General features: G+C 54.1%; 1 protein-coding gene across 2 annotated transcripts in view; it reads right to left on the bottom strand.

Annotated features, from left to right (window-relative positions):
• NGEF (neuronal guanine nucleotide exchange factor) overlaps positions 1-27,978 on the bottom strand; it is an 84,083-nt gene that overhangs the window by 32,804 nt on the left and 23,301 nt on the right. The window contains exon 3 of one of the 2 annotated variants that reach the window (XM_036022693.1): positions 24,955-25,069. In XM_036022693.1, coding sequence (XP_035878586.1) covers positions 24,955-25,069 — 115 coding nt within the window. Of the gene's footprint in view, positions 1-43; positions 299-24,954; positions 25,070-27,978 lie in introns of those variants that run through there. The other variant, XM_028511000.2, reaches the window with a different exon arrangement.

The raw sequence follows: 27,978 nt of genomic DNA, 5'->3' as shown, positions 1-27,978 counted from the left end.
GCGTGGGGCGGCGTGCGGGGTCCAGACGCCCGCTCGTCCTCACCTGCCCGGCAGGTGTCCCGTCGCCGAGTCGCGCGCGTCGCTCTCCGAGGTGGAGCTGTCGTGGTCCACAGCGCAAGCCGCGCTGAAGGCTGCGGCCAGCAGCTCCATGGGGGCCGGCGGCCGGACGGGCGCTGGGATCGATTCAAGGGGCGCTCTGGGGGCCGGGAGCCGGGCACGGGGCGACGCGCGGACTCAGGATCGGGGTCGCAGCGCGCGCGGCTCCAGCCGGAGCTGCAGCCGCCGCCGCCGCCGCCGCCACCGCTGCCGAGCGCCAGCGCAGGCGGACGAGCGAGCGCGCGCGCGCGCCTGGAGGATCCCGGGGTTGCCACGGCAACGGGGGAGGCGGGAGGGGCGCGCGCGGCGGGGGCGAGGCAGGGCGGCCACTGGGCGGGGGAGCAGGAGCCTGGCGCGGCCGGGCTCCGGGGCACCCATTGCGGCCCCGGACCTCCCTCGGGCTCTCACCTCCCTGCCCGGCGGCGACTGCGCGGGGCCTGGGGAGAGGGGAGGGCAGGATGCGTGGGGGGCGGCGAGCTGCGCCCTCCGCTTCTGCCCCCTCCTCGCCGCCTGGCTGGACCCCACCGGCTCAGGAGGCGAACTTGGAAAGTACGGGCGAGGTGACCCTCTGCCCTGCGCACCCTCAAACTTCCCCTTGGCGGGTCCGTCTGCACCTTCGCCGCGGTCCCCGCGGGGACCGGCCTGGGGAACCCTGCTTCTGCCTCTCCAGGCTCAGCCTGGAGGGAGCGCGTTCTTGCTGAAGATACTTCCGTCTACGAAGGAGTCCGAGGCGAAGACGGCGGTCTTAGAGAGCCCCCGCACACCCGCTCGCGACCTTGACTCGGGAGGGGGGGGGCCGCCTTTAGCTCCCCGAAGGCCCTGGGGTCCCGGGAGGGGTGCGGGGGATGGAGGAGGAGGAACACAGTGACCCCAAACCTCCACCGCATGTTCCTTGCCCGGTCGGTCACACTCTCTTGGAACCCGCACGTTCGGGGTCACTAGTTGAATCCGCTTCTGGATGCAGAAAGCAAGCCAAAACTGGAGTGTGAGTGATCCCGTGTGACGTGGAAATCTAGAGGGGTTTCCCCCAGCAGGACAGCTGGCACACTCCCCGTGTCCTTTCTGAGGCCAGACCGCCTGCTCCCTTCCCTGGGCGCTGTGACAGCGACAGCCGCCAGTGCCCAAGGGCACCTGGGGGGAGGGACCCAGTTCAGAGCACACGTTCCACCCGCGGGCCTTTGTTTAAATTAGCAAATTGCTTGTATTTTGGATACAGATACTCCCGGTCGGTCAGAGGGGTTTGGTTAGCAGGATCCCCAGCCAGCTGTCTAGAACAGGTAGTTGGAACACGGTTCCCTCCAGGGACCAGAATGGACAGGTCCTAGCTCCTCTTGTCCTTAAGGCCTCGATGTCTTCGTAACAACCATCTGGTGTCCTCTTCTCCCAGGACAAGCCGCTCCCTTCCTTGATTCTTTCCTGGTCTCTCCAGACAGTCCTCTCTGGAGCGCTGCATTTCCGTCTGCTCGCTGGCGGTCCCCTCCCGATGTCCTCTAAACCCTCTCCCCCGACCCCCACACTCACATCCCCCTGCCCAGGCGGGCGGCCAGGCCCGGCGGAGAACTGGCCTCATTTCTCCTGTCCCATCCCCCCCCATCACGCCGGGACCCCCAGTCCTTTAAAGCAGGGCCCCACTCCTTGGCGTGTGGTCCTGTCCACACCCAGTTCACCTTCTCTCTGCCTTCTCAGCTATGGGCCTGCTCTGGTCCCTCCCCTGCTTAAAAATGTGCTCTGCAGTGCCACTGTCTGAGGGGAAGGTGACGGGCTCTCCACGGGGTGCACCCGGTGGTCCATTCCTTGGCCACGTCCTCAGGCCACTGTCCTCTGAGGCTTTGGTTTCACACTGGGCTCTCTCGGCTAGGACTCAAGGCACACTTGGGTGTCCCACCCCTGTCCCTTTCTTCCGTGTGAGCAGCAGCATTGCCAGACACTGTAATTCCCTGTGGACAGGCTGCCCTCCCACCGAGCCCTGGGCCCCTCTCGGGGAGGGGGGGCACCATGGTGTCCTACTCCTCTGTCACCAGGGCCCGGGGACGGGCAGTGTGGGTGATCGCCCGGCCCCACTGGTTCGCCGCCCCTTACACCAGCTGCAACATTCACAGAGTTGTTCCTTCCCCACTTTGCTGCACTAAGGGGAAAAGATTAAAATTTTTTTTAAGCCAGAAAATATTCAAGTGGAACTACATAGAGGAGTGGCAAAAGTCAGGTTACAGTCATTCACATGGAAAATAATACAATCATTAATGAATAATAATGCAAGAATTAACTCTGATTTGCATACTCACAACTGCTAGCCCGCTGTGAGCATTCAGGTGGGCATAATAAAAAAACCTTCCTGTTGAAAAGCAAGCTACGAACATCTTCCGATTTACAGAGTCAGGTTGGGAAGCCACTGAGCCCTGAAGGCATGCAAACTCCAGCTGACTTCCCCACGTCCTATCTCACATTCTCTCAGGGCTTCCTGGGCAGGAAGTCACCAACATCTCCACTCCGCTGACGTTTTGCTCACAATGTACTGTATTGTAGACACAATTTTCAAATATTCCTGGTTAGCACATGGTCGGTGCTCTGTATTAATGGTATGTTTTTAAACATATGTAGTGTTAAGGAAAAGAATCAACAGGACGAAAGTCACTTTGGCTAAGCAGTGTCACCAAAACAAAACTCAACAACTAACCTAACTGTTGTGTCAGCCCAGCCTGGGAGAGACGTTTTAGGCCAGTCGGCACTGAACTCCCTGGCCGGCTCTTGAGGCGTCTTCTCCTTGGTAGGAGCCCCTGCCTCCCCTGGCGGAAGGCGTCCTTGTCTGAAATAACCCACTCTCCTAACTTCTCAGCCCCTCCCTCTCCTGCCTGGAAAATCCTTCCTTCAGTGCAACTCAGAAGAGCAGCTTCCAGTCGCCAGACGGGATGTGGCCCTATTCAGTGTCCCTTAATGAAGCCAATTAGGTCTTCCCATTTACTCTGTCGAGTCACATTCTTGAGAATTAGTTACTGTATATATTTCATCTAAAGGTTGCTTATTTTTGCCTTTGGGGTTTGAATGGTAGGTATTGGGGAAAAAGTGGATTCTTATTTATATGACTACCTCCTCATTTAGAAGTCTTCATTTTTGTTTGCAAAATGTTACCTTATTCTGAGGGAGAGTCGCTAGAAGCAGAGGGAAGTTTGGAAACGATCTGGTCCGACGTTTAGGTCACAGGGCAAGGAGCAGAGCCGAGCCGGAGGGCTACGATGATGAGCCGAAGGTCACGCAGCTGGCCAATGGCAGATGTTGGAAGAATGTGCCGGTAAATCAAGACTGTGTTTCGTGAGAAGGAAGGGCTCATTTCTATTTGATTGTTCTGAATATTTTCAGAGTTACTTGGTTTGTAAACTGACAATCGAATGTTCAAATACATGTGTAGTCAAATCTAATAGGGAAAATGATGGGGAATTTTTTTATAGTGAGGAAATCATCCTCAAATATGTATTAGAAACAGGTGCTTGATAGCTTTTAATGAACTGTGTCTTTCAAAACCATAAACACAGTTTGTTTTTGCCACCCTCAAAAGACTTTTTCAGTTGCTTCGAGAATCGACTAATTTAAACCACAAAGGCAGCACCAGTAGGAAACTCATGGAAGGCTACAGCTTCAAGAGATAAATTGACCCCCCCACCCCCACCCCCCCAAATCAAGGGAGATATTTAGGGAAAAGCCTAGTCCTGGTTAGGGCATCGCCTCTCTCACCAGAGCTCCAAGAAACCCACATGTGATGGGTGCAAGATTTCTCCACAAGGAGACTTCTCAAAAGTAGGCCGTCCCGCTGTGTGGTTGGAAGTGTTTTTTGGAAAGGTGGAGGTGGAGACCTTCCCTTCGTTTTGACCACAAAAATAATTTGTAAATGAAGATTGTGACTTGTTATGGACATAAGCTAAAGGCACAGCCAGCTTAGCCCTATGTAGTAAAGCATTGATTGGACCCAGAGAGAGGCCTGGCCTTTGTCCCGGGCTTCTGGGAGGTGACCCCTAAGCCATCTGAAAATGTCATTTCTGTTAAGAGCGTCTTTGCTTATCCGGGCCCTGGGACCACACCAGAAAAGGGAGGGCTTTGGGGCCATGTGATGGTAGCTCACCCTCCAGAGGGGCTGAGGGCTGAGGGCTGAGGTCAGCCGCCAGGGTGGCCCACCAGCCCTAGGTGATCCAGCTCCAATCAGATCTCTGGACCCTGAGGCTCAAGCACGTTCCCCTGATTGGCAGTATCACCGCGCATGCGTTGTTGCCGGGTGAATGGTTGCGCTGGCCGCAGTCCCGCAGGGTCCAGGCAGCCGGAAGCTCTGAGCGGGGCGTCTCTGGCCCCCGAGCTGTGCATCTCTTTCCCTCGCGGACTCCACTGTTCATGCCAATCCACGGAACCGTGAGTGTAACAGCTCGCCAGGAGTTCTGAGTTCTTCCAGTGAATCGTGAACTTGAGGGTGGCCTTGGAGACATGCCCCTCCCCCCGAGAGTGGCCTTGAGTCCCGTCCCCTAACTTCACAAGCCTCAGTCTGATTCGGAGCACGGCAGCCCCTTAACTGCCTCCCTTTCCGTGTCATCTCGGTCTCTCCTTCAGTCCGTCCCGCACGCAGCTGCCAGTCGGGTTTCCTCCAACCTGGCCGATTCCACACGGCTGTCACCTTCAGTGACCCCTCCCCAGGCCCTCGCTGGTAATTCATCGCTAACGGGGCTGATGTACAGCCGGGCTGGGCCTGCCCAGGTGAAGGCGGGGTCACCTTCGAGAGCTCCCGTGGGCCTGCCCTTGGCTCCGCGGGTGCCGACTCCCTGCTGCACGGCTTCTGCCCCGCGGGGGGGGGGGGGGGGCTGGCATTTCGGGAGGCAGCTGGGCAGAGGTCCTTGACCTCCGCACCCCCAGCATCCGGCACATGCCGGAGGCACCAGGAGCGGGTGGTTGGCCAGGCAAACACACGGAAGCTGGCGGGCGGGACGTGGACAGGTCCTCGGGCTCAGCCCTTCTTCTACAGTTATTGAGTGTGGCGTCAGCCTGGCCTCGGTGCTACACCGTGCCCTTCCTCGGTCCCTGAGGGTGTTTCTCTAAGTGTCTCCTTCGGGAACGAGCAGACTTCTAGGGTTGGTGCCTCAGGCTTGGGGGCCGTAACTGCGCCCCCTCAGGATGAGCTGAGAAACCCACTGCAACTCACGTCGCCGGTTTGGTGTAGCGAGGAGCGTTGCTTTTGTTTGTGTTCTTTGTCTGACGTGGTTGCTATGGTGGACATTGTTCCTGATTTGGTTAAATAGGGAAAAAAACCCGAGGGATGCGGAGATGCACACAAATCGTGGGCTGGTTCAAGGGGACGTGCTAGCGCTGGGCAGGCGTCCGTGGCAGGGGAAGCAGGCGCTGAGATCTTGGGGCTGCGCTGCCACCGACGATGACGTCACAACACTGAGCTGAATGCATTTGCAGAATCAAACAGAGGTGGCCCAGCTTCGCCTCCCTGCTGGGCCTGAGAAGCAGCTGGGTGATGTCGCTCCGTTAGCGAAATGTTGGAATTTCTGAAGCTTCTTGATGGCTTCTGTGTCCTTAGTAGTGGCGTTAAGAGACGGGGACACAGGGTAGCCATATCGTCAGTCATGAGACGCAGACAATCGGGTGGTCTTGATAGACACGTATAATTAAAACGGGCTCCCCAGCTAACACCCGGACGAGGCACTGTAACGCTGGTGTGCGCGCCGGCAACTGTGGGGAGTAAACTCGAGGCCGCCTGTGGGTTTTCTCAGGATGTCCCTGACCCCTTGGGGCCTGCGACGCAGAGGGTCCAAGGACTCCGGCTGTGCCAGGTGTCACGGGCTTCTGACCAAGAAGCATACTGAAACTAGGGGGACCTAAGGAAAAATACGGGTTTCCCCCAAGATTTGTTGAGGATGAAACGTGGGGAAAATGGGATGAGGAGCTGCCTTGGCACATGGTGTAGGCTGTGACCGTGGAGTTGTGGCTCACACCCTCCACCCGTAGAGGGACAAGAGCTGCCTCCTCCCACCGAGCCTCACTCATTTGGAGTCACCCCGTAAACTACGTGGTTAGAGCTAGTTTGGTCCTACAGGTAGTGGGTCCTTTAAAACAATGTACGAATAGGAAGTAATATCATTAGTATTTAGGAAGCATGCGTTTAGCACGTAAATCCACTATTGTCACGGGGAATGTATTGCCTTGACCATTAATCATATATAGCAAAACTACTTAAGGTATGAAGTGTGAAAGAAAAAGATGTCCATTCATAAACAACGTAGACTTGAAGGAATAGAATGCAGTTACAATTAATAATTAGACATTATCCATATATTGTTCCATGAAACGAGCAAATAGCTGCCTTTTAGAGAAGCATTTTTGCAAAACAAGAAGTAAGTAGCATGATAACTTTTCATTTGTTATCGAAACAAATCCCTCGCCCTTAACCTCCAGGGGAAAGAATGCTCTGTGTTGAGCCACCGGGACGGGATGTTCAAGGACCGGGAGTCCTGTATAAAGACTGGGGTGTGTGTCTTTAGTAGAGACCAGTCACTTCCCGGGAGCCACTAGGGGCGCCAACGAGGTGCACCACCGGGCACTGGGCGGTGCTGGGGCCTCGACAGCCCGTGGTCACGTTAACGAGAAGGCCTGTCCTCCCAGGAGTTCAGAGCTCATGACTGCTATGGATGTGTCTTTCTTTGAAGAGTCTGATACGGGGACTGGGGACCACGGCGTGGAAATCAGCACCCAACAAATGAACGTCATCTAGAGAGAAAGCACATTTCAAAACCATCCCAGACACACAGCCGTCGAAGAGGTTCAAACGTGAGCAGGCAGTTAGCAAGGCTTGGGAATGGTCGCTGGCCTCCGGGGATGGATGTGGGGATCAACACAGCCTGCATGGAGCGCAGGCTGGACCACCTAAGGCATAAATCCGCAAATGCTTGCCCCATGAGGGCGGGGATGCTACTTCCAGGAACAGGTCCTAACGAACTATAAGAATCCACGTGAAAATAATTAGCTACGAGATTATTTCTTATAGCGTTCTTTATAATAGCGAAATATTAGGGGCAACCTGAATGTCCAATAATAGGCTATTTCACTATTTAAATTATGATGTATCTCTAAAAATCATTACAAGTGATTTTTAACGTATTTAATGACCTGGAAAGCTGCCTATACTACATCGAACAGACCCGCAGATTCCCAAACTCAATGGCAGCGATTTTGCTTTTCCACCCGGGCCCAGCCTGATGGCCCCCACGAGGAAGGGGGGCTGGAAGGGGCGGGGCTGTTCCCCCCTCAGCGTCAGCGAGGCGGGGACCAGAGAGCACGCCACCAGCACCCACGAGCGCATCCACGGGGTGGGCTTCGAGGAGCGCGCCCCTCAGGCACTCAGAGAGACCTGGAAATTTGCCGTGCAGGAGGTGGGAAGTACAGATGGGCTCGTGGACACTAGGCTCAGTAGAGCCGCCTGGGCCACGGGAGTAAGGACTGTCCCATCCGGCGCCCAGGTGCGGTTTTCCAGGCAACGTAACAAGGATGAAGATTCACCAAACGAGCTCTATACGCTGGCCATCCTTGTGCCTGTCATCACTTTTCAAAATCTGCAAACAGTTAGTGTGGGTGAGCACGAACGCCTGACTGTCCAATAAAGTTATAAAACTGCCCCCCAAAAGGTCACATTTTGTTTGTAAATAGACTTATTGAGATGAGGTTCAAGCACATAGGTATTTGAAAAAGGACTGGGAGAGTGATGAGCAAAAACAGTTCTCGGTCCTGGCGGTTGATTAGCCAGAATCTCAGGGAATTTTCTTCTTTCTACTCATGTGTGTTTAACATTTTTTTTCTGCAGTAAATGTGTCACTTATGTAATAAGGGGGGGAAGTTGCCTCGAAAGATATCATTCCCTCACTGCGCACAGATTTAGAGCTGAGCTAACGCGCTCACACACCCAGAGGGCGTCCTGGTGGACAAGCGGGGCCGAGCTGTTTCGTATTCTGTAGATTCACTTGGGGCGGAAACACCTCAACGCGTCACAGAAATCCACCTTGTCCAAAGCTCTTCAGTTTCCAGAGAATTGTGGATTCAAATCTCACAGCCGACTACTTCCTGGCGCATCTCTAAAACTGAAGCACCTAGCTGGTGTTCTAATCTGCCCGGTTATCCAAACTGTCCTTTCCTTCCGTAACCCCACAGGCGTGACTCCTGACCAGAGCGCTTCCTGTTCTCCTTGGGAAGTCATGGTCACATCAAAGGAGTCATTGCAGAAATCGCTGCCTCCCCATCAAAGGCAGGTCTCCCTCACACTCAGCCCCCCTGCGAGGCTCCGCCTCCCCTGAGCTGGCTCCAACACCACCTCCTCCATGAAGCCCACCCCCTGTCCCTCCCCATCGCTGGCTGAATTTGCTCACACTTGGGACTTCCTGCAGCCTTCACCACGGCTTCCCTTGAGGCCCGATCGCTTCCCGGAGAATATTTCTCTGTCTTCCCGGACTGTGCAGGGACCCTGACGGAGGAGGTGGCCCCCTCGCCATGCAGGCAGGCGCCTTGCACGTCCTGGAGGCTGGAGACACACTTGCCACGTGGAGGCGGAGCTGAAGAAGTCTTGACAGCGCAGACGTGCCTGCGGCGTGGCCCGGCGTCTCCGAGTGAATCACAGCCCCAGAAACATCTCCCAAACCCTTTCCTCTCTGCCACTAAACACAGGCCTCCCCTCCCTGCCACCCCCTTAAACGGGGAGCGGGCCTCCAGCTAAAGTATCAATAGCATTGTTATCTGGGGGGGAAAAAGAATCAGGCTACCCCCGAAGAAGTGTAATTCCACTTTTGTGTCTGTACCTTCTTACGGTTCGGCCCTCCCCAGAGCTGACCGGCTGAGGTTTCTTTTTTTCCAATGGGAAGCCTGCGCCTCATTTTTTCCACGCAGCGAAGATTGCACGTTAAGTGATTGCTACTTCTGAAATGCTGCTCAGCCTTCCGAGTGGCTTTTGTTCGTCACAGTCAGCGGGATCTCCAGGCCTGTTTTTCTCTCAGGCGCAGGCGGGGTGAAACGAGGGGCTTTAGTAGGTCTCTCTTTTCCGCCTCACCACGAGGGGCTTTGGCAGGCCCTCCGAGGAGGGTCTCCAGCGCCTCAGAAATGGATTCCTCCATTTGAAATTAGCATCTGTCCTCAAAAAAAAAAAAGAAAAAAGAAAAAAGAGAGAAAGACTCTAACCCGCCATCAGCTGAGTGTTTTCGCCGAGGAGTGATGGGTTCTCCCCAGGAGAGGGGAGCGCGTTCCCGACACAGTGAGTCAGAGGACGCAGCGGAAAAATTCCTCCCGGTTGAGTGCACCTTAGCAGAATGCACGCTGCTCCTCCCCGCACCGCTGCTCCTCCCCGCACCCTCGGCCCTCAGCTTCTGCGCTTCACGCCATGAATCGCCACCGACTGGGCACCGGTCTCGAGGGCGCAGCACTCTGTGTCTTCTGGACTGAAATGCACCGTGGTCACCACACTGAAAACCCTGAGGGGAAGCGGGCACTGGCATGCCTGGCCGACGGGAGCGCAAAGTGGTCCATCGTCACACAGAAGGGAATTTTTCCGTGACCGACAGAGCCACAGCTGTGCCGTGGGCCGAGAGTTTGTCTCCCCAGATTCTCATGCTGAAGTCCTGGGCCCTCTGGGAGGTGGTCAGGTCGTGAGGGTGGAGCCCCCGAGGACGGCATCAGTGCCCTTATTAAGGAAATCCCGAGAGCTCCCTCGCTACGGTCTGGGACTTCCCAGCCTCCAGGAGGGCGAGAAATACACGTGCTGTTTCTAGGCCACCTGGGCTATGGTGCTCTCGTTGTGGCCGCCGATCCGACTGAGCCAACAGGCACGTACCCCTTCACCCAGCAATTCCGTTTCTAAGAATTGACCCTGAAGCCACACCCTGAACTATGGAACAAGCTGTGTGCAAGGCCCTGCACTGTGGCATTATTTCTGATAGCCACATATTGGAAGCAGCCTCCACACCCCTGCAAAGACTGGCTGCGTGGACGATGGGATCGCCACACGATGGAATGGGGCACAGCTGGGGACCCCCAGGAGGGCAGTACCCCCGCCCTGATGCCTGACAACAGCAAGCCCCCGTCACGAATCCGCAGTGATACGCACAAACCCCACACATCAAAAGACAAGGAGGGGCCTTCCGCACAGGAGAAAAATCAGTAAAAGTAGGAGGCATAACAGAACACTCCCATTTTGCAATTCCCGATGTCACGGTTGTTTCCGGAAGGACCATCGGTGGCTGTTGAAATGTACATGGTCTCAAACGATCACGTGTTAGTTTCAAAATGGGAAATTGTGACTTGACTTTGGAGCAACCTGGCAGTTTCCAAATTAACCATCAGGAGTAGCGGGCCAGCTGGCGCTAATGCCGGCCGACGGGTCGTGGTTCCACGAACTCGTCCCCTGAATAGAATCCAGCTGCCCGCCTTGATGTCCAGCCTCCGGGGAACGCGGAGAGCAAGGTGACACACCGCACAAGGACGCAGACACACCCACATGGTGGTCACGTCACAGTGGATAAGCGTGAACTTTCAAAACGTAAGTCCTGGGAAAAGAGGGCGGGGGAGACTGTCTATTATAGGAAATGCAGTGCTTGAACTGTATTAGGTTTTGATTCACAAACCTCAGCTACAAGAGGCATTTTGGAGACACTTGGGGGAAATTCAAAGACAGGCTTAGCTTGTGGAATGATTCATTCCGTAGCTTATGGAATGATTATGAATTTTCTTAGGTGTGATAATGGCCTTGTGGTTTTGTGGAAAAACATCCTTATTCTTAGAATTTCTAGGCTGGATACTTAGGGGTAAGTCATAACGATGCCTGCAATTTACTTTCATGTGGCTTTCGTGGAAATGGGGGAGGGAGAGATGGGGGGAGGTGTTTTTTAAATTAACTTTTTTAAATTTTAAAATTAGAGTTGATATGTGATATTGAAGTCGTTTCAGGTGTATAACCCTGTGATAAGACATTTATATAACTTAATAAAATGATCACCCCCCCAAAATCTAGTACCCATCTGACACTGTTATTACACTATATTGACTATATTTCCTATGCTGTACTTTACATCCCTGTGACTATTCTGTAACTACCAATTAGAACTTCTTTAATCCCCTCAACAGTCCTCTGGCAACAGTCAAAATGTCCTCTGTATCTGTGAGTCGGTTTCTGTTCTGCTGTTCGTTTATTTAGGGTTTTTTTTTAGATTGCACCTATACATGAAATTTGTCTTTTTCTGCCTGACTTTTTTCACTTAGCAGAATAGGTCAAGCCATGTGGTTGCAGGCGGCAAGATTGTATTCTTTCTTATGGCTGAGTCATATTCCACTGTGTATATGCATCACGTCGTCTTTATCCACGCACCCACTGCCGGACACCCGGCTGCTTCCATACCTTGGCTGCTGTAAACAGTGCTGCAATGCACACAGGGGTGCGTGTGTCTTTTCGATTTAGTGTTTTCGGCCTCTTTGGATAAATACCCCGAAGTGGGGTGGCTGGGTCCTTCTTTGCCTCTCGTTACAGCCTTCACTTCAAAGCCTATTTTGTCTGGTGTGAGTATTGCTCCTTCAGATACTTGTTTTGTCTTGTTTCCGTTTTTTAATGAAATGCTTTTCCCACCCCTTTACGCTCAGCCTGCGTGTGTCTTCTCACCGGGTGAGGCTCTCACAGGCGGCCCACGGAAGGGTCTTGTTTTGTTAGCCATTCTGTCGTCCCGTGTCTTTTGATTGAACATTTAATCCACTTGCATTTAAAGTAATTGTTGATACAGATGTATTTATTGTCAGTTATTATTCGTATTTTTATCCTTTTTATTTTTCCTTCTTCTGAAAGAAGGCCTTTTTCACATTTCTTGTAATACTGGCTTGGTGGTGATAAACTTTTAGCTGTTTCTTGCCTGGGAAGCTCGTTATCTGTTCTCTGATTCTACACGACTGGTTCTTTTTTACGGATTCCATGTTCCTATTTCACACTGTTGAAGTTCCCTCTATGTTTATCTCCTCTTCCCCTAAGTTCATTAAGCATCTTTGCAACCAGGATTTTCAACTGTGTATCTGGTAGTTTTCTTGACTCCATTCCATTTAGTTCTTTTTCTGGAGATTTCTCCTGTTCTCTCATTTGGGACGTGTTTCTTTGTCACCTCATGTTGGCTGCCTCCCTGTGCCTGTCTCCGTGTACCAGGTAGAGCGGCTACGTCTCGGTCTTGGCAGAGTGGCTGCATGCAGTAGGTGTCCTGTAGGGCCCAGTGGCACCAACGAGATGGATCCCCCAGGTGTGCCCCCCGTGGGGGCTGCGTGCACCCTCCCATTGCAGTTCAGCCTTGATTGCTGTTGGCGCATCAGTGGGAGGGACTGACGCCCAGGCTGACTGGCCATGGGCACTGGCCATGGAGGAGCTGCTGGGCAGGGGCCCGCCCCACGGAGCAGGACTCATTTCCGAGAAGCTGTGGTGCCCGCCATGTCTGCCCCTTGAGTGTGTTGCTCATGGAAGTGGGTGAGTTGTGATCTGGTGTGGTCTGAAGCTGCTCACCAGGTGTGCTGGCTCAGGGGCCTCCTGGTAGGTTCAGGCCAAGGTCATGTACTGCCTGCGCCCTGCCTGGGGCCACGTGGTGTGAGCTGCACAGCGGTCTGCAGACGGCTGCTACTTGGGTTGGGCTTGGAGCTGCCCAGGAGAGGCCACGTGGCAAACCGAGGCCGGCTGCTACTAGTGCTGGGCCTGGGGCCACTTAGCAAGAAGGATGGGGTAGCAAAGGCTCAATGCTGCTTGTTTGGGAGACTAAGAAAATCCGAAGCATGAGCCAAGACAGGCCGTTTGCAGGCAAAAGCCACGGGAAATGATTTGGGTGGACCCACAAGCTGGTGGGGTGAGGTCTCAGGAAACCACCCAAGTGGGGCCAACGACTCAGCCAGGTTGGTGGAGACGCAGACACGGCTCCCGCCTGCCAGCTCTGCAGGGGGCAGCTCAGCACAAGGAACAATGGCTCTGCCAGTGCTTCGGTCTGGGAGAAAGCTGCCCCTCCAGCCTGTGTCCTGAAGGCAGACAATTCACTTCCTCCCTGTCTGTCTCCAGCGCCCTCCACACTGCTGCCCAGCACAGAGGCTCAGGGGGCGTGAGTCTCAGTAAGTCCGTGTGTGGGCCCTTTAAGAGGCACTGCCTGGGATCCCAGCAGCCCTCTGCCTCACCCCGCCACAGTCGCTGTGGTTTTTACAGCCAGAAGTTACGGGCACTTCTCGTCCTGGCCCTGGGGCCCCGGGCCGGGGGGCCTGGTGTGCGGCTGGGACACCTTCCCCCTCAGGGGGGACCTTTGCCGTCCAGATGTTCCTCCCGATTTTTATCCACCCCCGGTGGCTCTGGGACAAGCCCGTTCTGCACCTCTGCCCCTCCTGCCGGTCTTTATAGCTCCTTCTTCATACCCTTCGCTGGAGGACCTCCGTTCAGCCGGATTTCAGGCGGTTCCGACTGGCGGTGGTTCTGCCGTTTAGTTGTGATTTCCTGTGGCCGTGGGAGGGTGCGAGCCGCGTTTACCGCCGCTGCCATCCTGACCAAAGCCGCAGGGCGTTTTAATAATTCATTGAATCTAGGTTCGGAGTGCATGGGAGTTCAATGTACTACTCTTCCCACTTTCTGTATGTCTCAATTTCTTCTTTATAAAAAGTCGGTGGGAAGGGGAAATGGTATGTAGAGAAATACCTCATTTGGTTTAAAGAAATGTAGTGACAACCCAGTTGAAGTGTAGGCAGACGTCAGGTGTAGAATGTTGGGTTTGGCCTGGGTTGCCAGGCACCTTGCTAAGCGTGGGGGTCCTGGGGGTCCCGGGAAAGTGGTCCCTGGGAAGGCAGAGCTTCGGCCCCCCCCCCCCGCCCCGTGTCTGCCGCTGAATCCCCCGGACCCGGCACAAAGCCCGAATCGGGGTCGGTGCTCAACAAGCTTCCGTCTGATGCACTGATGTGTCAACAGCTCAGTGATACACACTTTTGCCTGGTTTTTAAATTAGTTGTTCAGTATAGACTCTTGGTCAGAGATTAAGAGCATTATTACTGCTTTTCACAAATGTGGAGAAATGACAAAGGGTTACACTGGTTTACACCCAGCCAGGGTCTCTCTCTGAGCTCTTTCCGGTACTCGGGTGAGCGTCTGAAGCGACGTGCCAGTTCAACGCACAGAAAGTATCTTGTTCTCGTTTGCATTTCTCTGCTGGTGATGTCGTCCTGGTTTATGGCTGCTGTCATAATCTTACTTATGAAGGTTTTGTATTCTCCTCTTGTGAATAGTCCTTTCATGCCTCTTGCTCGTTTTAATTTTGGAACGTGTGTGTTTTTCTAGCCGATTTGTAAATACAGTGTGCGATGCTGTTTGCAGGAGTATTTTTTTTTAGAACACGGCTCACTTCGGAGGTTTCCCTTTGAACACAGGAGCCCTGACATCAGTTATTTCAGCTCGCGTCTGAGGCGTGTGTGACTCCCAGCAGCGGGGGGCGCCGCCCGGGGCTCAGTGGCGGGCAGCGGGGTCGGCTTCGCAGCCACTCTCCCCTGGTGCCCCGGAGTCTGGGGGCCAGCCACCCACTGGAGGGTGGGCAGGGTGCTGGGCTGGGAGACGAGGGTCTGGGCGTCAGAGAGGGGCCTCGCAGGGTCTTTTGGTCCAGCTCCTGCGTCCAGGCAGGCAAGACAGTTAGTTGTACTGCAGTTGTACAGAACAGACAAGCAAGGGGCAAGCCCTCTCTCCTCGGACACACCCTGTTCCAGGGCCACGTGGGAACTGGTGGCTCTTCAGTCCTGACAGTGACAGTGACCCCAGGTCCCTCTCAGGCGGTCCCCTGTCACTGCCCGTCCCTGACCCCTGTCTGAGACTGTGTGACCTGAACCAGACACCAGCAAAAGCAGCCTTGCCTCGTCTGCCGGTTCTGTCCCCTTTTCACGAACCCACGACCGGCTCCACAGCGATCTCCCATGGGTCTCCCATGGGGCTGCCGTCCAGCTCACTTGTGTGGCCGCTGGCAGGAACCCTCGGCTGCCCACCACTCGGGGGTTCCCTTAGGCTGCCTGCCACGTGTGCTCACGAATGAAGGTGGCTCCCCCAGAGCCGCAGGTCGGATGGACTGGTGCCCACCACCTTCTATGGCCGGGGCTCCGATGCGTGCACCGGTAACCCACTGTCGGTGAGAAGTAGTGTGAAGCCCAGCCGTGCCCCGCAGGGCGGGGAGCAGGGTGCAGACTGGCGGCGGGGTCACTGGAGGCCGTCTTGGAGGTGGATGGCCACACGCTCGTTCCTCTTCCTTGCTCGGAAATTTCCGAGGACAGTCAGTGCTCTGTCCCAGTGGGGGAGTTTGACACTGGCTAAAGAAAAGACTTCTACGTGTGCAAAGACATTGGACCCTGTCGGGGTCCTTCTGCGGCCCCTTCGGCCCTCTCCAGGGGGCTGCACTGGCCCGGGCGCTTCCGGTAGCCTCTTCAGCCGCAGCCGACTCCTTCTGGAAAATGAGGCCGCTGTGCTGGGACGTGCCCCCTGCACCGACCCCAGCCGTCCCGTTCCTTCCATGCAAACACAGGTTCCTGGCACCCCCTCCCCAGGCCAGGCATGGCAGCCTCCTCTTGGCACACATGTGACTTTGCAACCTGCGGAGACCTGGCTCCTGGCACAGTCATTAAACTTGGCCAAGACAGAGCGTGCTGTTCCTGCCCCCTGGGTCTGAATTCAGAGGTTTGTAGTGGCAGCACTGTCCGTGTCGGGCTCTGACGGCACTGATGACCGGGGTCAGAGAGGAAAAAGGAACCGGGGAGCCTGGCGCTCCCCCTCAGGCTGCTGGGTGCCGGCAGCTTTGCCGTGCCACTGTGGCGGCGCCCGGGGCCACCTCGCCCCCTTCTCTGTCTCTGTGGCCGGCACCTCCCCTCCCCCACCCCCCACGTGCAGTGGGAACCCCAGCGCGTGGTTCGTCGGCGGAACAAACCCTTCCTCCCGTGGAGGACAGGCGCAGCGGTGCGGCTGTAGTCAGTGCGACAGGAGGAGCTGCGGGGTGTTTCGTGGCAGGACATGGGACGAAGCTCCGTGAGTGGAAGGCGGAGGGAGAGCATGACATGCTAAGGTCCGAGCACTGAGGGGGACCGGCTGGGGCAGACCAGAGGCGAGACCCCAGATCACAAGGATGGGTGGGCCTCAAAGCCTTTGACTGTGCGTCAGAGGGCTCTGCGGGGACGGGCGGCCGAGCCTCAGGCTCCCCGCAGGACGCAGGCAGGCCTGTGAGGACAAGGCCAGGGCCCTGCTGACGGAACTGAGATGCGAATGCAACTCTAAGCACAACGCATCAGGACCATGCAGTGCAGGAACCGCCAGGAAACTCGTGCTATTCAAACCCCAGCTGACGGCACCGATTGACACGTTTCCCGCACCCGGTCTCACAGGCTCCGCCCAAGTCTGGGGAGCAGCGTGATACACATTTCAGGAGCTGTCTGTCGTTGCTCCTTGACAGTCACTTGGTTCTCTCCAACGCACTGCCTTCTCACCGCGTGGACCAAAAAGGCATTCTTAAATTCCTGAAGGGGCAGGTCCCGGGGGTGGTCGTGCCCCGGGTCTGTAACCCCCAGGGAAAGTTTATCTTTGCCCTGAGCGAGCCCGGTGATGCTTCCGTGCTTCCAGGTTCACACACCTCCCAGCGACCGCCCCCCCAGTGAGAACATCATCTTGTTAACAGCCCCGCCTTCCACCGTCTCCCACCTCCAACGGCCTCTTCCTTAGGTTTCCCCCATAACTGCAAGTGCTTCCAGAAGACCGCAAAATTGTGGTCATAATCATAAAGGTGAAACTAAAAAGGGAAACATTTAAACAGTGATTAAAATAAAGGGAAAACAAGAAGAAAGGCAACAAGGCAAAGTGAGGAAGCTCAAACAGTACAGGAATGATTGGCCAACGGAACTAGCATCACCAAAATAGGGCCAGGTAAGCCCAGAGGGACCATCCAGCAGGCGAGAAGATGCCAGCCGTGCCAGAGATGCTGCAGATGCAACCACGAGCAGGTAGGATCCGCGAGTCCAGCTCAGCCCAGTGCCCGCGACTGTTACTGTTCTTGTTATTGGCGTTATTATTGTTACTGTTATTAGATCGAGCAGGTCTCCTGTTTGACCCCTTAAGATCTGGGTTCCTTGCAACTTCCTGAGGTCTGGTCACTGCTGGGGCGGTTAGGTGGCGGGGGGTGGGGTGGGGGTGCAGCTCGGCCATCTCGAGGCCAGGCCCTCCACCCATATCAACAGGGACTTATGGGGAGGGGGAGAAGACGCCCCTTCAACTCCCCAAACAGGAAAAAGTTTAGAGCCGCCGAAAAGCAGATACAGCTGTCGGAAGTGTCTGTCATTAGCGGCAGCAGCTGTAAAACCTAAGTCATAGCCGTCTTTGTCCGGAGACAGTGTGAGAATAGAAGCAGTGTTAGAGACAGAAAATCCAGGCCTCTCCTGTCACCATGTCCAAGTGGCCCAGGGTCCTTTGAATGCTCTGGGGTCCTTTGCTCACGGTCCATGGGCTGGACGGGCCCTGCAGGGTGGAAGAAGGATGCCAGAGAGGAAACGGATGAACATTGCCGTGCGTGTTTGTATTGCTGCGGGCGTTGGGTCTCCCGTCCTCCTGGGGGAGGTGGGGGAGCGAGTATCCCCAAAAGGCAGCTGGGCCGGCTGGTCAGAGACCCCGAGTTCCTGCCAGAGCTGTGGAGATTCACCCACCCCCTGACCTGGCTTTGCCGGGGCCTTGCTCTGCACAGTCCTGGGCCGCTGTTGGCCCAGTCTGCACTGGGGAGCCTGCAAGAGGTTTTCAAGCTCCCAGGTTGCAACCTCTGCCCAGGGACTCTGTATCTGTTCGTTTGTTTATCCATCCATCCATCCATCTGTCCATCCACCCGCCCATCCATTCACCAATCACTCATCAATCATTTGCACATATGAGTGCTTCCAGGGTGTCAGCTGCGTGCTAAGTGCTCAGGGGAGGACACAACAGGGCACGGGCCTGCCTGTAAGGAGCCCACAGTGACGCCCCCGCGGCCTCCGGGGCAGGAACTGAGGATTCTGCCCGACCTCCCGGAAAAAGAGACACGGGCAGATGGGCAGGGGGTGCGGATTGCGGTGGGCTGAGGGTCTCTCTGCTTCGGCCCTTGCCTTTTCATTTTTAAAAATAGTGACTTTCAAAAAAAACATAAACATTAAACTTTTACTACGGAACATTTCAAACGTGTTCTAAGGTAGACAGAAGAGTATCATGAACGCCCCGGAGACTTCTCCCCAGAGACGGCAGTTAGACACGGCCGGCTCGTCTCCCTCCGTCTCTGCCCCAGCCTCCCTCCCGGGCTGGGATGGTTCTGAAGTAGATGCCGGACATCACCCTGTTTCACCCAGAACATTTCAGAACGTGTCTCTAAAAGACATGGACTTAGAAGGTAACCATACTACCTCTAAAAACTAATAATTTTTAACAGCATCCAATATCTGGTCTGTGTTCAAATTCCCCTGGTCAGCGTCCTCTGCCGGAGGGGAGACTCCAGGAAGGTCTCCACGGAATGGGGGGGCACGTGGCTGGTGCTGCTTTGCATCGCCCCCGCCCTTCCTCGCACTTGGATGAGAAACTGGGTCACCCGTCCTGTTGGGCTTGTGCTGGTGGCATCCGCGTGGTGCGGTTGTACCCGTTCCTCCCTCTCCGGTGGTTTCTTCTACATCGGGGGCGGGGTCTAGAGGCGGGCTGGAGCGCAGCTGCAGTCGCCGGGTTCCCATGGTGCCACCCCCCCCCCCCCCCCCCGCCGTGACCGAGCAATGGTAGAACCCGAGAGCAGCTTCCTTGCGTGAAGAGGCAGCCCCCCCAGCCCACAGCGAAGCTCCTTGGGGTTCCAGATCGTAAAGCCCGTGAGGCTCCTGGTAACGACTCACTGCAGCTTTTACAAGCTGCCCCCAAGGTGACGGTACACGGAACGGGCCTATCTCCATGGAAACACGTACAGTTGCTCACATCGAAACTGGTTCTCGCCCAGAATCAGAGACACGGTGCAGGCATGCGTCTTTGGTGGCCGCGAGGGATTTCATGGCCACGACCCTTTTGGAGAGGGATCCCGGGATAATAGTTGCGATAGTTAATGGCCAGGAAGGTCTGGCTGGACCAGCAGGAGCAGAGCTGGTCACACTTCGTGAAGCCGTCTGTCCCTGGCCGCCCCACTGAGCGCGGCCCCTGGGGGGTCTCTCCCGTCTGAGGCAGGCCACCCACCTTGGAGCCGCGAAGAGCTCCTGCAAGTCCTCCAGGGCCCGGCCAGCAGAAGACAGAGGGATTCGTGGTTGGAACATCCGTGGAAAAACAGTCTAGGAAGCATTAGCCTGCTGGATTTAGGCAGAAACACTGCTGCCCCTTGTGAAATTTCATAATGCAGTCTAATTTTATATAGAAATGTCCATTTATAGAAACACACATTTGAGTTCTGTTCTTTTTTTATGTGTATCTACTTGGCACTTCTGCGACAAGGAAATGATTTCTGGGATTCGAACCTTGGTTTGTGACTTCGCGTCTCTAGCAGAGACCCAACTTGGAAGGCTTGACTTGAGGGGACCTGTAAGGGGCTGATGGGGCAGTGGGCAGGGGGGTGGGGCCCCCCGTACCTCTGGGCTGTGCCCCCTGTGAGCAGGTTAGCAGGAGCACCCTCCGCCTCACAGCCAAGTGCACCCTGGCAGTGTCTCCACCTGGGCTGCCTGGGGAGGTCGTGAGGGGTGGAGTCCAAGCCCCGGGGTTCACGGTGCAGCCTCAGACTACCATATTTTGCCGTGTATAATGCACACCCACATATTGATCCAAACTTTCAGGAAAAAAATGTCATTTTAATTTTACAATTCATTTTTTATTTATTTATATGTAGAAACCAAACCGATTATTGTATTCCAGGACATGGTTATTGCTTTCTAGAGTTTCACTTTTAACACATAAGCATAAATAAAAGAATTAAAAACATGTATATAGATACAGAATTAGTACTACCCATGCATAAGGCACATCCTTATTTTTCCCTCCAAAATTTGGGCAAAATGGCACATTTTGCACGGCAAAATACGGCAGTGAGGAACTTCTGTTGGGTCTCAGTTTTCTTATCTGTGAAACAGGCACGATGGAAAGAGGATTTAAAGAGACAGCGCACACAGAGGCACTCCACACCCGTTAGTTCCTCCCCTGCACCCTCTGTGCGGCTCACCTCCCTGCAGTGACTGCACTTCTCTCCTGCCGCACTGCCCAACAGCATCGTGCCTCCACCCCCCAACCCCCGCTGTTGGCACGTGGGAGAGGACTGGCAGGACACCCTCGGGTGCGCCACAGGCAGTCATGGGACCTCTGGGGACAAGCACTGGCCATGAAGAAGAACAGCACGTGCTCCGTGTCAGCCCCACCCAAGCTTCCTGCAAGCGGGGGACTAGCCGCTGGGCCCACGGCGGGTCTGGGACGACCTCACCCCGCCGACCTGCTGCCCCCGGCCCCCACTGCTCTGTGTCCATTCCGCTGCACCTCCCCTCCCCGAGTCGTCTTTGTCATTCGCTCACACGGGAGACCCAGGCGCTCACTACAGGAGACCTGTTTGGGGGGCCTGGTTCTTGCTCACACACTTCTCAAAGATGCCCCCTCCCCCCCACACAGCTCTCACTGAAGTGGGAAAGGCCCCGTTAATCCCGCCTCCTGTTCTTTTAGCTGACTGGCCCAGAGATAAACACCTGGCCCAAGGAGAGCCAACCAGATTCTGGTCCTTAGAATTTTTCCTTCTCCCAGACGTACGGAAGGAAGTCCCCACTGGCTGCGGGGAGCGGAGCTGAAAGGTCACCCTGGCTCTGGCCGCCATTCCGGGTCACGTGCTCGGGGACAGACCGAGAGAGGTGCTGGTCTGGGACGGCCCGGGACTGGCTAGAGCCGTCCGCGAAGAGCGCCCCGCTGCTGCCCTGAGGAAAGAACAAAGTGGCTCTGGTTCCTGATGGCCTTCCAGTTCCCGTAAAGCGGGGGTCCACCTCGTATACGTGGGTTCTGTGGGACTGCAGCATCCGTACAGTATCTCCCCTTCACCTGGTCAAGTTTGAGTGAGTCTCTGATCTTCGTGGTCAAAGCAGCCGTGACCAAGGACATCGACTCCCGTCACTTCTATTCGATGTGTAACAGATGCCTGCACCCGCGCCATGAGGCAAGAAAAAAGAAAGAGCAGGCATGGAGACAGCAAAGGACCGGTACTGTTTGTACTCGCGGCTGGCAGGATAGTGTGCATGGTAAATCCAAAGGGATAAACAGTTAGAACTAATAAGTGAGTTCATCAAGGTCATGGGGTACCAGGTGACCGTGCAAACATGGATTTTTCACAACGTGCTACCAGCAAACAATTGGAAAATGAAATGAATAAACACTGACTTTCAAAATAGGATCAAAAGGGTTAAATGCCTAGGAACAAATGTAATTAAAATGCGTGTAAATCCTCTATACTGAAAACTATAGATAATTTCTGGATTAATTTAAGGAATATCCAAATAAATGGAACATTAGGACGTGTGAACAGTTTAAGGTGCCAATATTCAGATGTCCTATCTCCAAATTCATCTGCAGTGACAATGCAATCTTACCCAAAACCCTAACAGACTTTTTTGGGAGTAGACATTGACAAATTGATTTTTAAAATTGGTATGGAAATGCAAGGACTTAAAATAGCCAAGACCATCTTAAAAAAAGAACAAATAGGAAGGGTTTCACTAGCAGACTGTAAGACTTAGCACAAAGCTACAGTTATTTAAGACAGTGTGACTAGACAAAAGGGAAAACAATGAGATCAATGAAACAATAAAAGTCTGGAAAAGACCCACATGTCTGCAGCCAGTGAGTTTAAAACAAAACAAAACACCAGTGCCATTTACTGGGGAAACAGGAGTTCTATTTCATGACATTAAAGCAACTCCTATGCACGTGGACCGCAGACGCAAATGGGGAGGGCAAAGCGCAAAACTTCTACAAGGAAAGCACAGGAGAACACCTCTGTGACCTTGAAGTAATCACATATGTCTTCGATAGGATGCTAAAGGACTAACAATCCAGGGAAAACATTGATAGAATGGCCTTCGCCGAAATAAAAACTTTCTGTTCATTGAAAGACAAAAACAAACAAACAAACAAACAAACAAAACCCCTAAGAGCTAATCCACAGGCTGGTAGGAGGCATTTGAGATACATATATCTGACCAAGAACTTGTGTTCAAGACACACGAGAAAGCCCGCAAACTAAAATAAATAAATAAATAAATAAATAAATAAATAATAGGCGGAAGAGTTAACCGGGAACTTCACAATAGAAGACAAGCGGTCCTTCAGCATGTGAGACTGCTCTCGGCATCATTCGTCAGGAGGGACCACACGCTAAGTCCCCCGTGAGAAACCACGGTGTCCTCGAGTGGGGAGAGCTGCCCAGACTGACAGCTCCGAGCCCCGGCCGCGCAGACGTGCGCGTGCGCGGCAGTGCAGCCGTTCTGAGAGACCACGTGACCATCTCTAGTAACGTGGAACACGCCCCTGCCCCGAGACGCAGGGCTTCCGCTCCTGTGCGCGCACCCCAGGAAAACGAAGGCCTGCGCCCACAGAAGGACTTGTTCTCGATCTGCCTGGCGTAGCTCAGTGGATTGAGCTCAGGCTGCAAACCAGGCATCGCAGGTTCGATTCCCAGTCAGGGCACACGCCTAGGTTGCGAGCTATGGCCCCCAGCAACCGCACATTGATGTTTCTCTCTCTCTTTCTCCCTCCCTTCCCTCTATAAAAATAAATAAATAAAATCTTAAAAAAAAAGACTTGTTCTCTGAACCTTCATGGCAACTATTTGTAATAGTCAAAAACTGAAGACGACCCAAATATTTATCAACAGGAGGATGGATAAGCAACTCCTGGTAATACTCCTCAGCAGTGAGGAGCATAATCTGATAGGCAGACGTGAATGAAGCATGAAAATATTGTGTTGAGCAAAAATAAGCCAGACACCATAGAGTTCGCACTGTACGGTCCCACTGATGTGAAGCTCAAGAACCAGCAAAACTAATCTAATGGCGATACAAATCGGAAGAAGGTGATATATGAGGTGGTTAGACATTGACTGAAGACACCGGCCTTAGGGAGCCTCTCGGCGCAGTGGAAATGTTCCGTATCTTGGTCCGGCTGACGGTTGGGTGGGCATATGCGAGTATGGATGTAAACACTCATTGCCAGGGACTGAATTGCGTCCCCGCTCTCAAATTCGTATGTCAAAGCCCCAGCCCTCAATGTCAAGGTGTTCAGATATGGGACCTGTGGAAGATAGTGAGGTCTAATGAGGTCCCAAGGGTGGGACCCGGATACAGAGGAAAAGACCAGAGCTGCGTTCCTTCTGTGTCTGCCCCGTGAAGGCACAGCAAGGAGGTGGCCGCCTGCACGGTGAATAGAGAGCCCTCCCAGGGCACTACCATGCTGGTGCCCTGCCTTAGGCATTTCGTTCCCCGGGACTGCGGGAAAACGAATCTCTGTTGTTTCAGCCCCCAGTCTGCAGTGTTTTGTTACGGCAGCTCAGGAGGACTAATACACTCGTCATTCCTCCAGCTGTGTGCCCACGATTTGTACAAGGAAGCAAAAGGGTGTATTTCTACCTGGTTCTGGGACAGGAAGCTGGGTCCGCACTTCCCCGGTGCAGCTATGAGAACGCCATCTCCCCGTAACTACCCAGGGATTTGTGGAGAGTGTCAGCTTTGTAGGAATTTAGCTTAAGGAAGTAATGAGAGATGGGCAAGAGGATTTTGCCACAGTAATATTCATCATAGTGTAGCTTACAAAATAGCCAAGAATTTGAAAGTCTCTTGGATCGGGGATTGCTGCGGCCCTCCCTGTATTCTTTGTCCTTTCTTCCTTCCCAATTCACGTCCTCCCAATTCACTGGGCGGAGGAGCGGACACTGACCCGGTTTAAATAAGACATACATTTCTCAGCCCCCCTTGCTGATGGAGGTGGCCATGTGACCCAGTGTTGGCCAATGAGATATAAGCACTAATTGTTGCGTGGGCTTCAGGGGAGCTCCTGAAAGGGTCAGACTAGGCTGGCATATGCCCTCCCTCCTTCTCCCTCCCACCGACCCCCCACCACCCTGGCTTTCCATTTTCCCTTCCGCCTGAACGTGGCTGTGACGGCTGGGACTTTGGCCATCACCTTGGCAGAGGTCAGAGTAGAAGGCAGAAAGGGGCCTGAAGGCGGGAAGGAGCTGCTGTCCCCACAGCCCTCCAGGCGTCCATCCCTCCAGCTGTGTTATCTGGGGGCTTGTTGGGTTGGCTGGTGTGTGGTTACAAGCCGCTCAGTTCAGCCCTAACTGATACAATACCCAAACGCCCTCCACAGGAGCGCGATTAATGACCCCCAATCCAATCATACTATGGATTGTTTCATAAAATATTTAGAAACACGGAGAAGTGTTGTGACAGACCGTTCATTAAGCAGTTTACAAGACCGAATGCAAAGCAAGAGCAGGATCCTGTGTTAGGAACAGAAAATATGCGTAAGGAGTGGAGGAAAAAGACCTGAAACAAGCACGGCGCAGTACAACCTCTCCGGGTGGCGGCAATACAGCGATTTTTCTTTTTCTTTTCCTACTTCTCAGTGTATGCAATCCCTACAATCTCCTAGTTTTGTGACGGAGGAGTCACAAGGGGGTTACACGTCTTAAAGGACATTGTGGCGAGGTTAAAAACACAAGCAACTAAAAGTTACCCCCCTTTTTATTGTAACACAAGACACCCCCGCCTCCCCATCGAGACTCTGCACCGAGGCGGCGCCTGCTGCGTCGTCACGAACCGGTCCCTCCACGACTCGCTGTCTCTCACCTGGTTCTCTCGGCTCCTGGGTCCGTCGGGGTCCGCCTTCGCCAAAGGGGCCTTTCGTTCTGGGAGAAACCGAAGGCCGGGGGCTCTTTTACAGGTTTTCCATTTTCCGGTGAATCTGTAACATTTTTAAAAATGTAGCAAGTTAGAAAATGTGTCCCCTTTCCAGGCAAGGAGCGGGGTTGGGGGGAGGAGGGGGCAGAAGAAGGGAGTTAGTTCTTCCTCTCCCGCCCCCGGGGGGCACGTGGCGCACCTGGTGCTGCATTTGGGGACCTCGGGTGCCGCCCCTGTGGAAATTACAGTTATGATATAAGAGAGTCCACGTGCATGCACACGCACACACACACACACACCTACATACAAGTGTACAGGCACACGGAAGGAGGATCACCAAAAACAGCCGTCCGTGTTTCTGCGGGACAAAAATCACGTGCAACACACTGACCCATAAATGTCAAACTGTACAATGTCCACATCTCCTAGTCAGTGTTAAATAAGTCACGTCCCACAGAGCGTCACATCACCCCTGTGTGTGTGTGGGGGGGGGGTCGTCAGACCCCCAGGGTGACTTTCGAAGGGCGCCCGTTCAGCAGGCGACACAGGGAATGTCTTCACCTCTGGCCCAGAGTGCAGGCCTGCTTTATTGTTCGGGAATTGGGGGTTAACTCCTGTCTTTTCTTTTCTCTTCTCTTCTCTCTTCTTTTTTTTTGTAAATAAGAATCAGAACTGCTTTATGTGTCTTCTTTTCTCACGCGTTCTTTCGGAGCTGGGTTCGTTTTTCCAGTCTTGTGGAAAAATAGATGTTCCAGCCACCCTTTATTGTGCTTCTGTGTCTCGTCTTCACAGCCAATCCAGATGGGCCCCGGGAAGATGAGTAAGTCTTATGACTAACTCATATTCCTAAAATTATTTAAGACAGAGGCTTCACTATTTTTTTTTTTTTTAGTCCCAAAGCACAGGATTTCAGCAGCAGGCTGATGCCAGGAGGCCTGTCTGTCTGCCCCTCGCGGGCCGGGCCGAGCAAAGGACTCTGGGTCAGGAAGCACAGGGCCGGCCCGGGGAGTTAACTCCCGGGGGTGGGGGGGAGTGGGAGTGTCACTTTAATAATAAACCCGGGAGCCTGATGAAAACACTCCTGGTCTGGACACGAGCGGCACCTTCGGGGCTGTTGTCGCCTATCTGCACCTATCTGGAGTCCGCAGGTTCTCCCCCAGGCCCAGAGGCCCGGGCTGGAGGCCCCCTCCCCGGTGACCCCGTGCCCTCTCCAGCCTCCTCTCACTCACAGCCCCCACCCCCCTCCTCCTCTCAGGAAGGTCCCCACCCCGGGCCCTGAGTCACTCTTCTCTGCATTTCGGCTCTCTAATCCCCCCTCCCCAGCCCCGTGCGGCTACCACACACTTGAAGGGTGGCCAGTGTGACTGGGAGGTAAATGCTTGTTTATTTTTTTTAACTTAAATTAGTTTAAATTTAGATATAAAAACTGGTCCTCGAGTCAGTTATTGGAAACCTTTTGAGGATATCTGGAACAATCTGCGTATGTAAATCTACTTTTCTGACTGTATATTTTAAGACACATAAATCCAGTTTAAGTCTTTCCAATGGAAATGAAGCATGTAAATGGAGGTGCTATAAATATACACTATTCAATAGATTTCAAAAGCTTAGTGCCAAAAATCGCAAAGTATCTCATTACTGATTTTCATTTTATTTTTTATTGATTGATTTTACAGAGAGAGGGAGGGAGGGAGAGAGAGAGAGGCACCCACTTGTTGTTCCACTTACTCATGCACTCATTGGTTGAGTCTTGTACGTGCCCTGACCAGGTTCGAACCCGCAACCTGGGAGCACCGGGACAACATTCTAACCAACTGAGCCGCACAGCCAGGGCTCATTACTAATTTTTATCTTGATTATTGACTACGTGATCAAATGACAACATTTTGGATGTATTGTGTGGCGTTAAGTAAAATGCCTTGTTAATGTGAATTTTACCCATTTCTTTTCACTTTGGCAATGTGGTCCCTGGAAAGTCTGAAGTGGCGTGTGGCCTGAGTTACATTTCTGTCGGTCAGAGCCGCCCTAACGGGCTCCCCACCTGCACAGGCTCTGGGACCGGAAGGGTCCGAGCCCCGGCTGAAGCTGCACCACTCACCAGCCATGTGCTTTGGGGTGGGCAACTCAATCTCTCTGGGCCTCAGTTCTTTTTTATAAAAAACTGTAGAATGGGTCTGGTAAGGCCACCCTGGAAATGCCTGCCCGACGCAGTCACTGCACCTGTACGTGCTCAGCCAAGGTGGCTCTCATTGTCACTGACCCTGTCCTTACACAGCCTTCAAGACTCATCTGAAACCTCGTCTTTTGGGGGGATCTTTCCTAACTCCCCCAGAAGAGTCTAGTTCTTTGCCTTTACCTCTCCTCAGCTTTGACACACTGCTTGCTATGAAATGACGTCATTGCAATCTTGTGGACCCCTCAAGGACAGCACCTGTGTCTTCGTGTGTGAGTTTTTGAATGTGTGGAACATCGCAAACACATGCAGACGCTGGGGGAGTAATACGATGCACCGACCCCCAGCTTCTGTGACTGCTGTATTTCAGTCGCCGCGTCTCTCTTGCTGGCCGGTACTCCACACGTGATTCTGTTAGTGTGCGGGGCAGATGTCAGGTGACCGCACGCTGTGTGCCACTTCCCCCGTCTGCTTTGATCTAGGCTGGCCCTGTGAGCGGCTAGGACCCGTAGAATGTGGTGGAAGTGACCGTGCGGGACCTCTGTCCAGGTCTCCAGGCCTGGTGGCTGCTGCTGTCGCTCTCTGGGAAGCCTGCTGCTGTGCGAAAGAGCTCGAGCCGACCTGTCAGAGGATGAGAGACCACGGGGAGCAGAGCTGGCGGTCCCAGCTGAGATGCCCCCGGACCAGCCAGCTCACTAGTCACCAGAGAGGTCAGCGAGGCTTCCTTTGACCTTCCAACACCAGAGAAGCCAAGGCCGCTAGCTGACCGCGGAGGTCCAAGTGGCCCAGGCAGGAGCCAC

The sequence above is a fragment of the Phyllostomus discolor genome, chromosome 4 (assembly GCF_004126475.2).
Source record: "Phyllostomus discolor isolate MPI-MPIP mPhyDis1 chromosome 4, mPhyDis1.pri.v3, whole genome shotgun sequence".
In the NCBI taxonomy this organism is placed as follows: domain Eukaryota; kingdom Metazoa; phylum Chordata; class Mammalia; order Chiroptera; family Phyllostomidae; genus Phyllostomus; species Phyllostomus discolor.
Note: the sequence above shows the minus strand (reverse complement) of the source record. Positions and strands in the feature narration are given on the sequence as shown.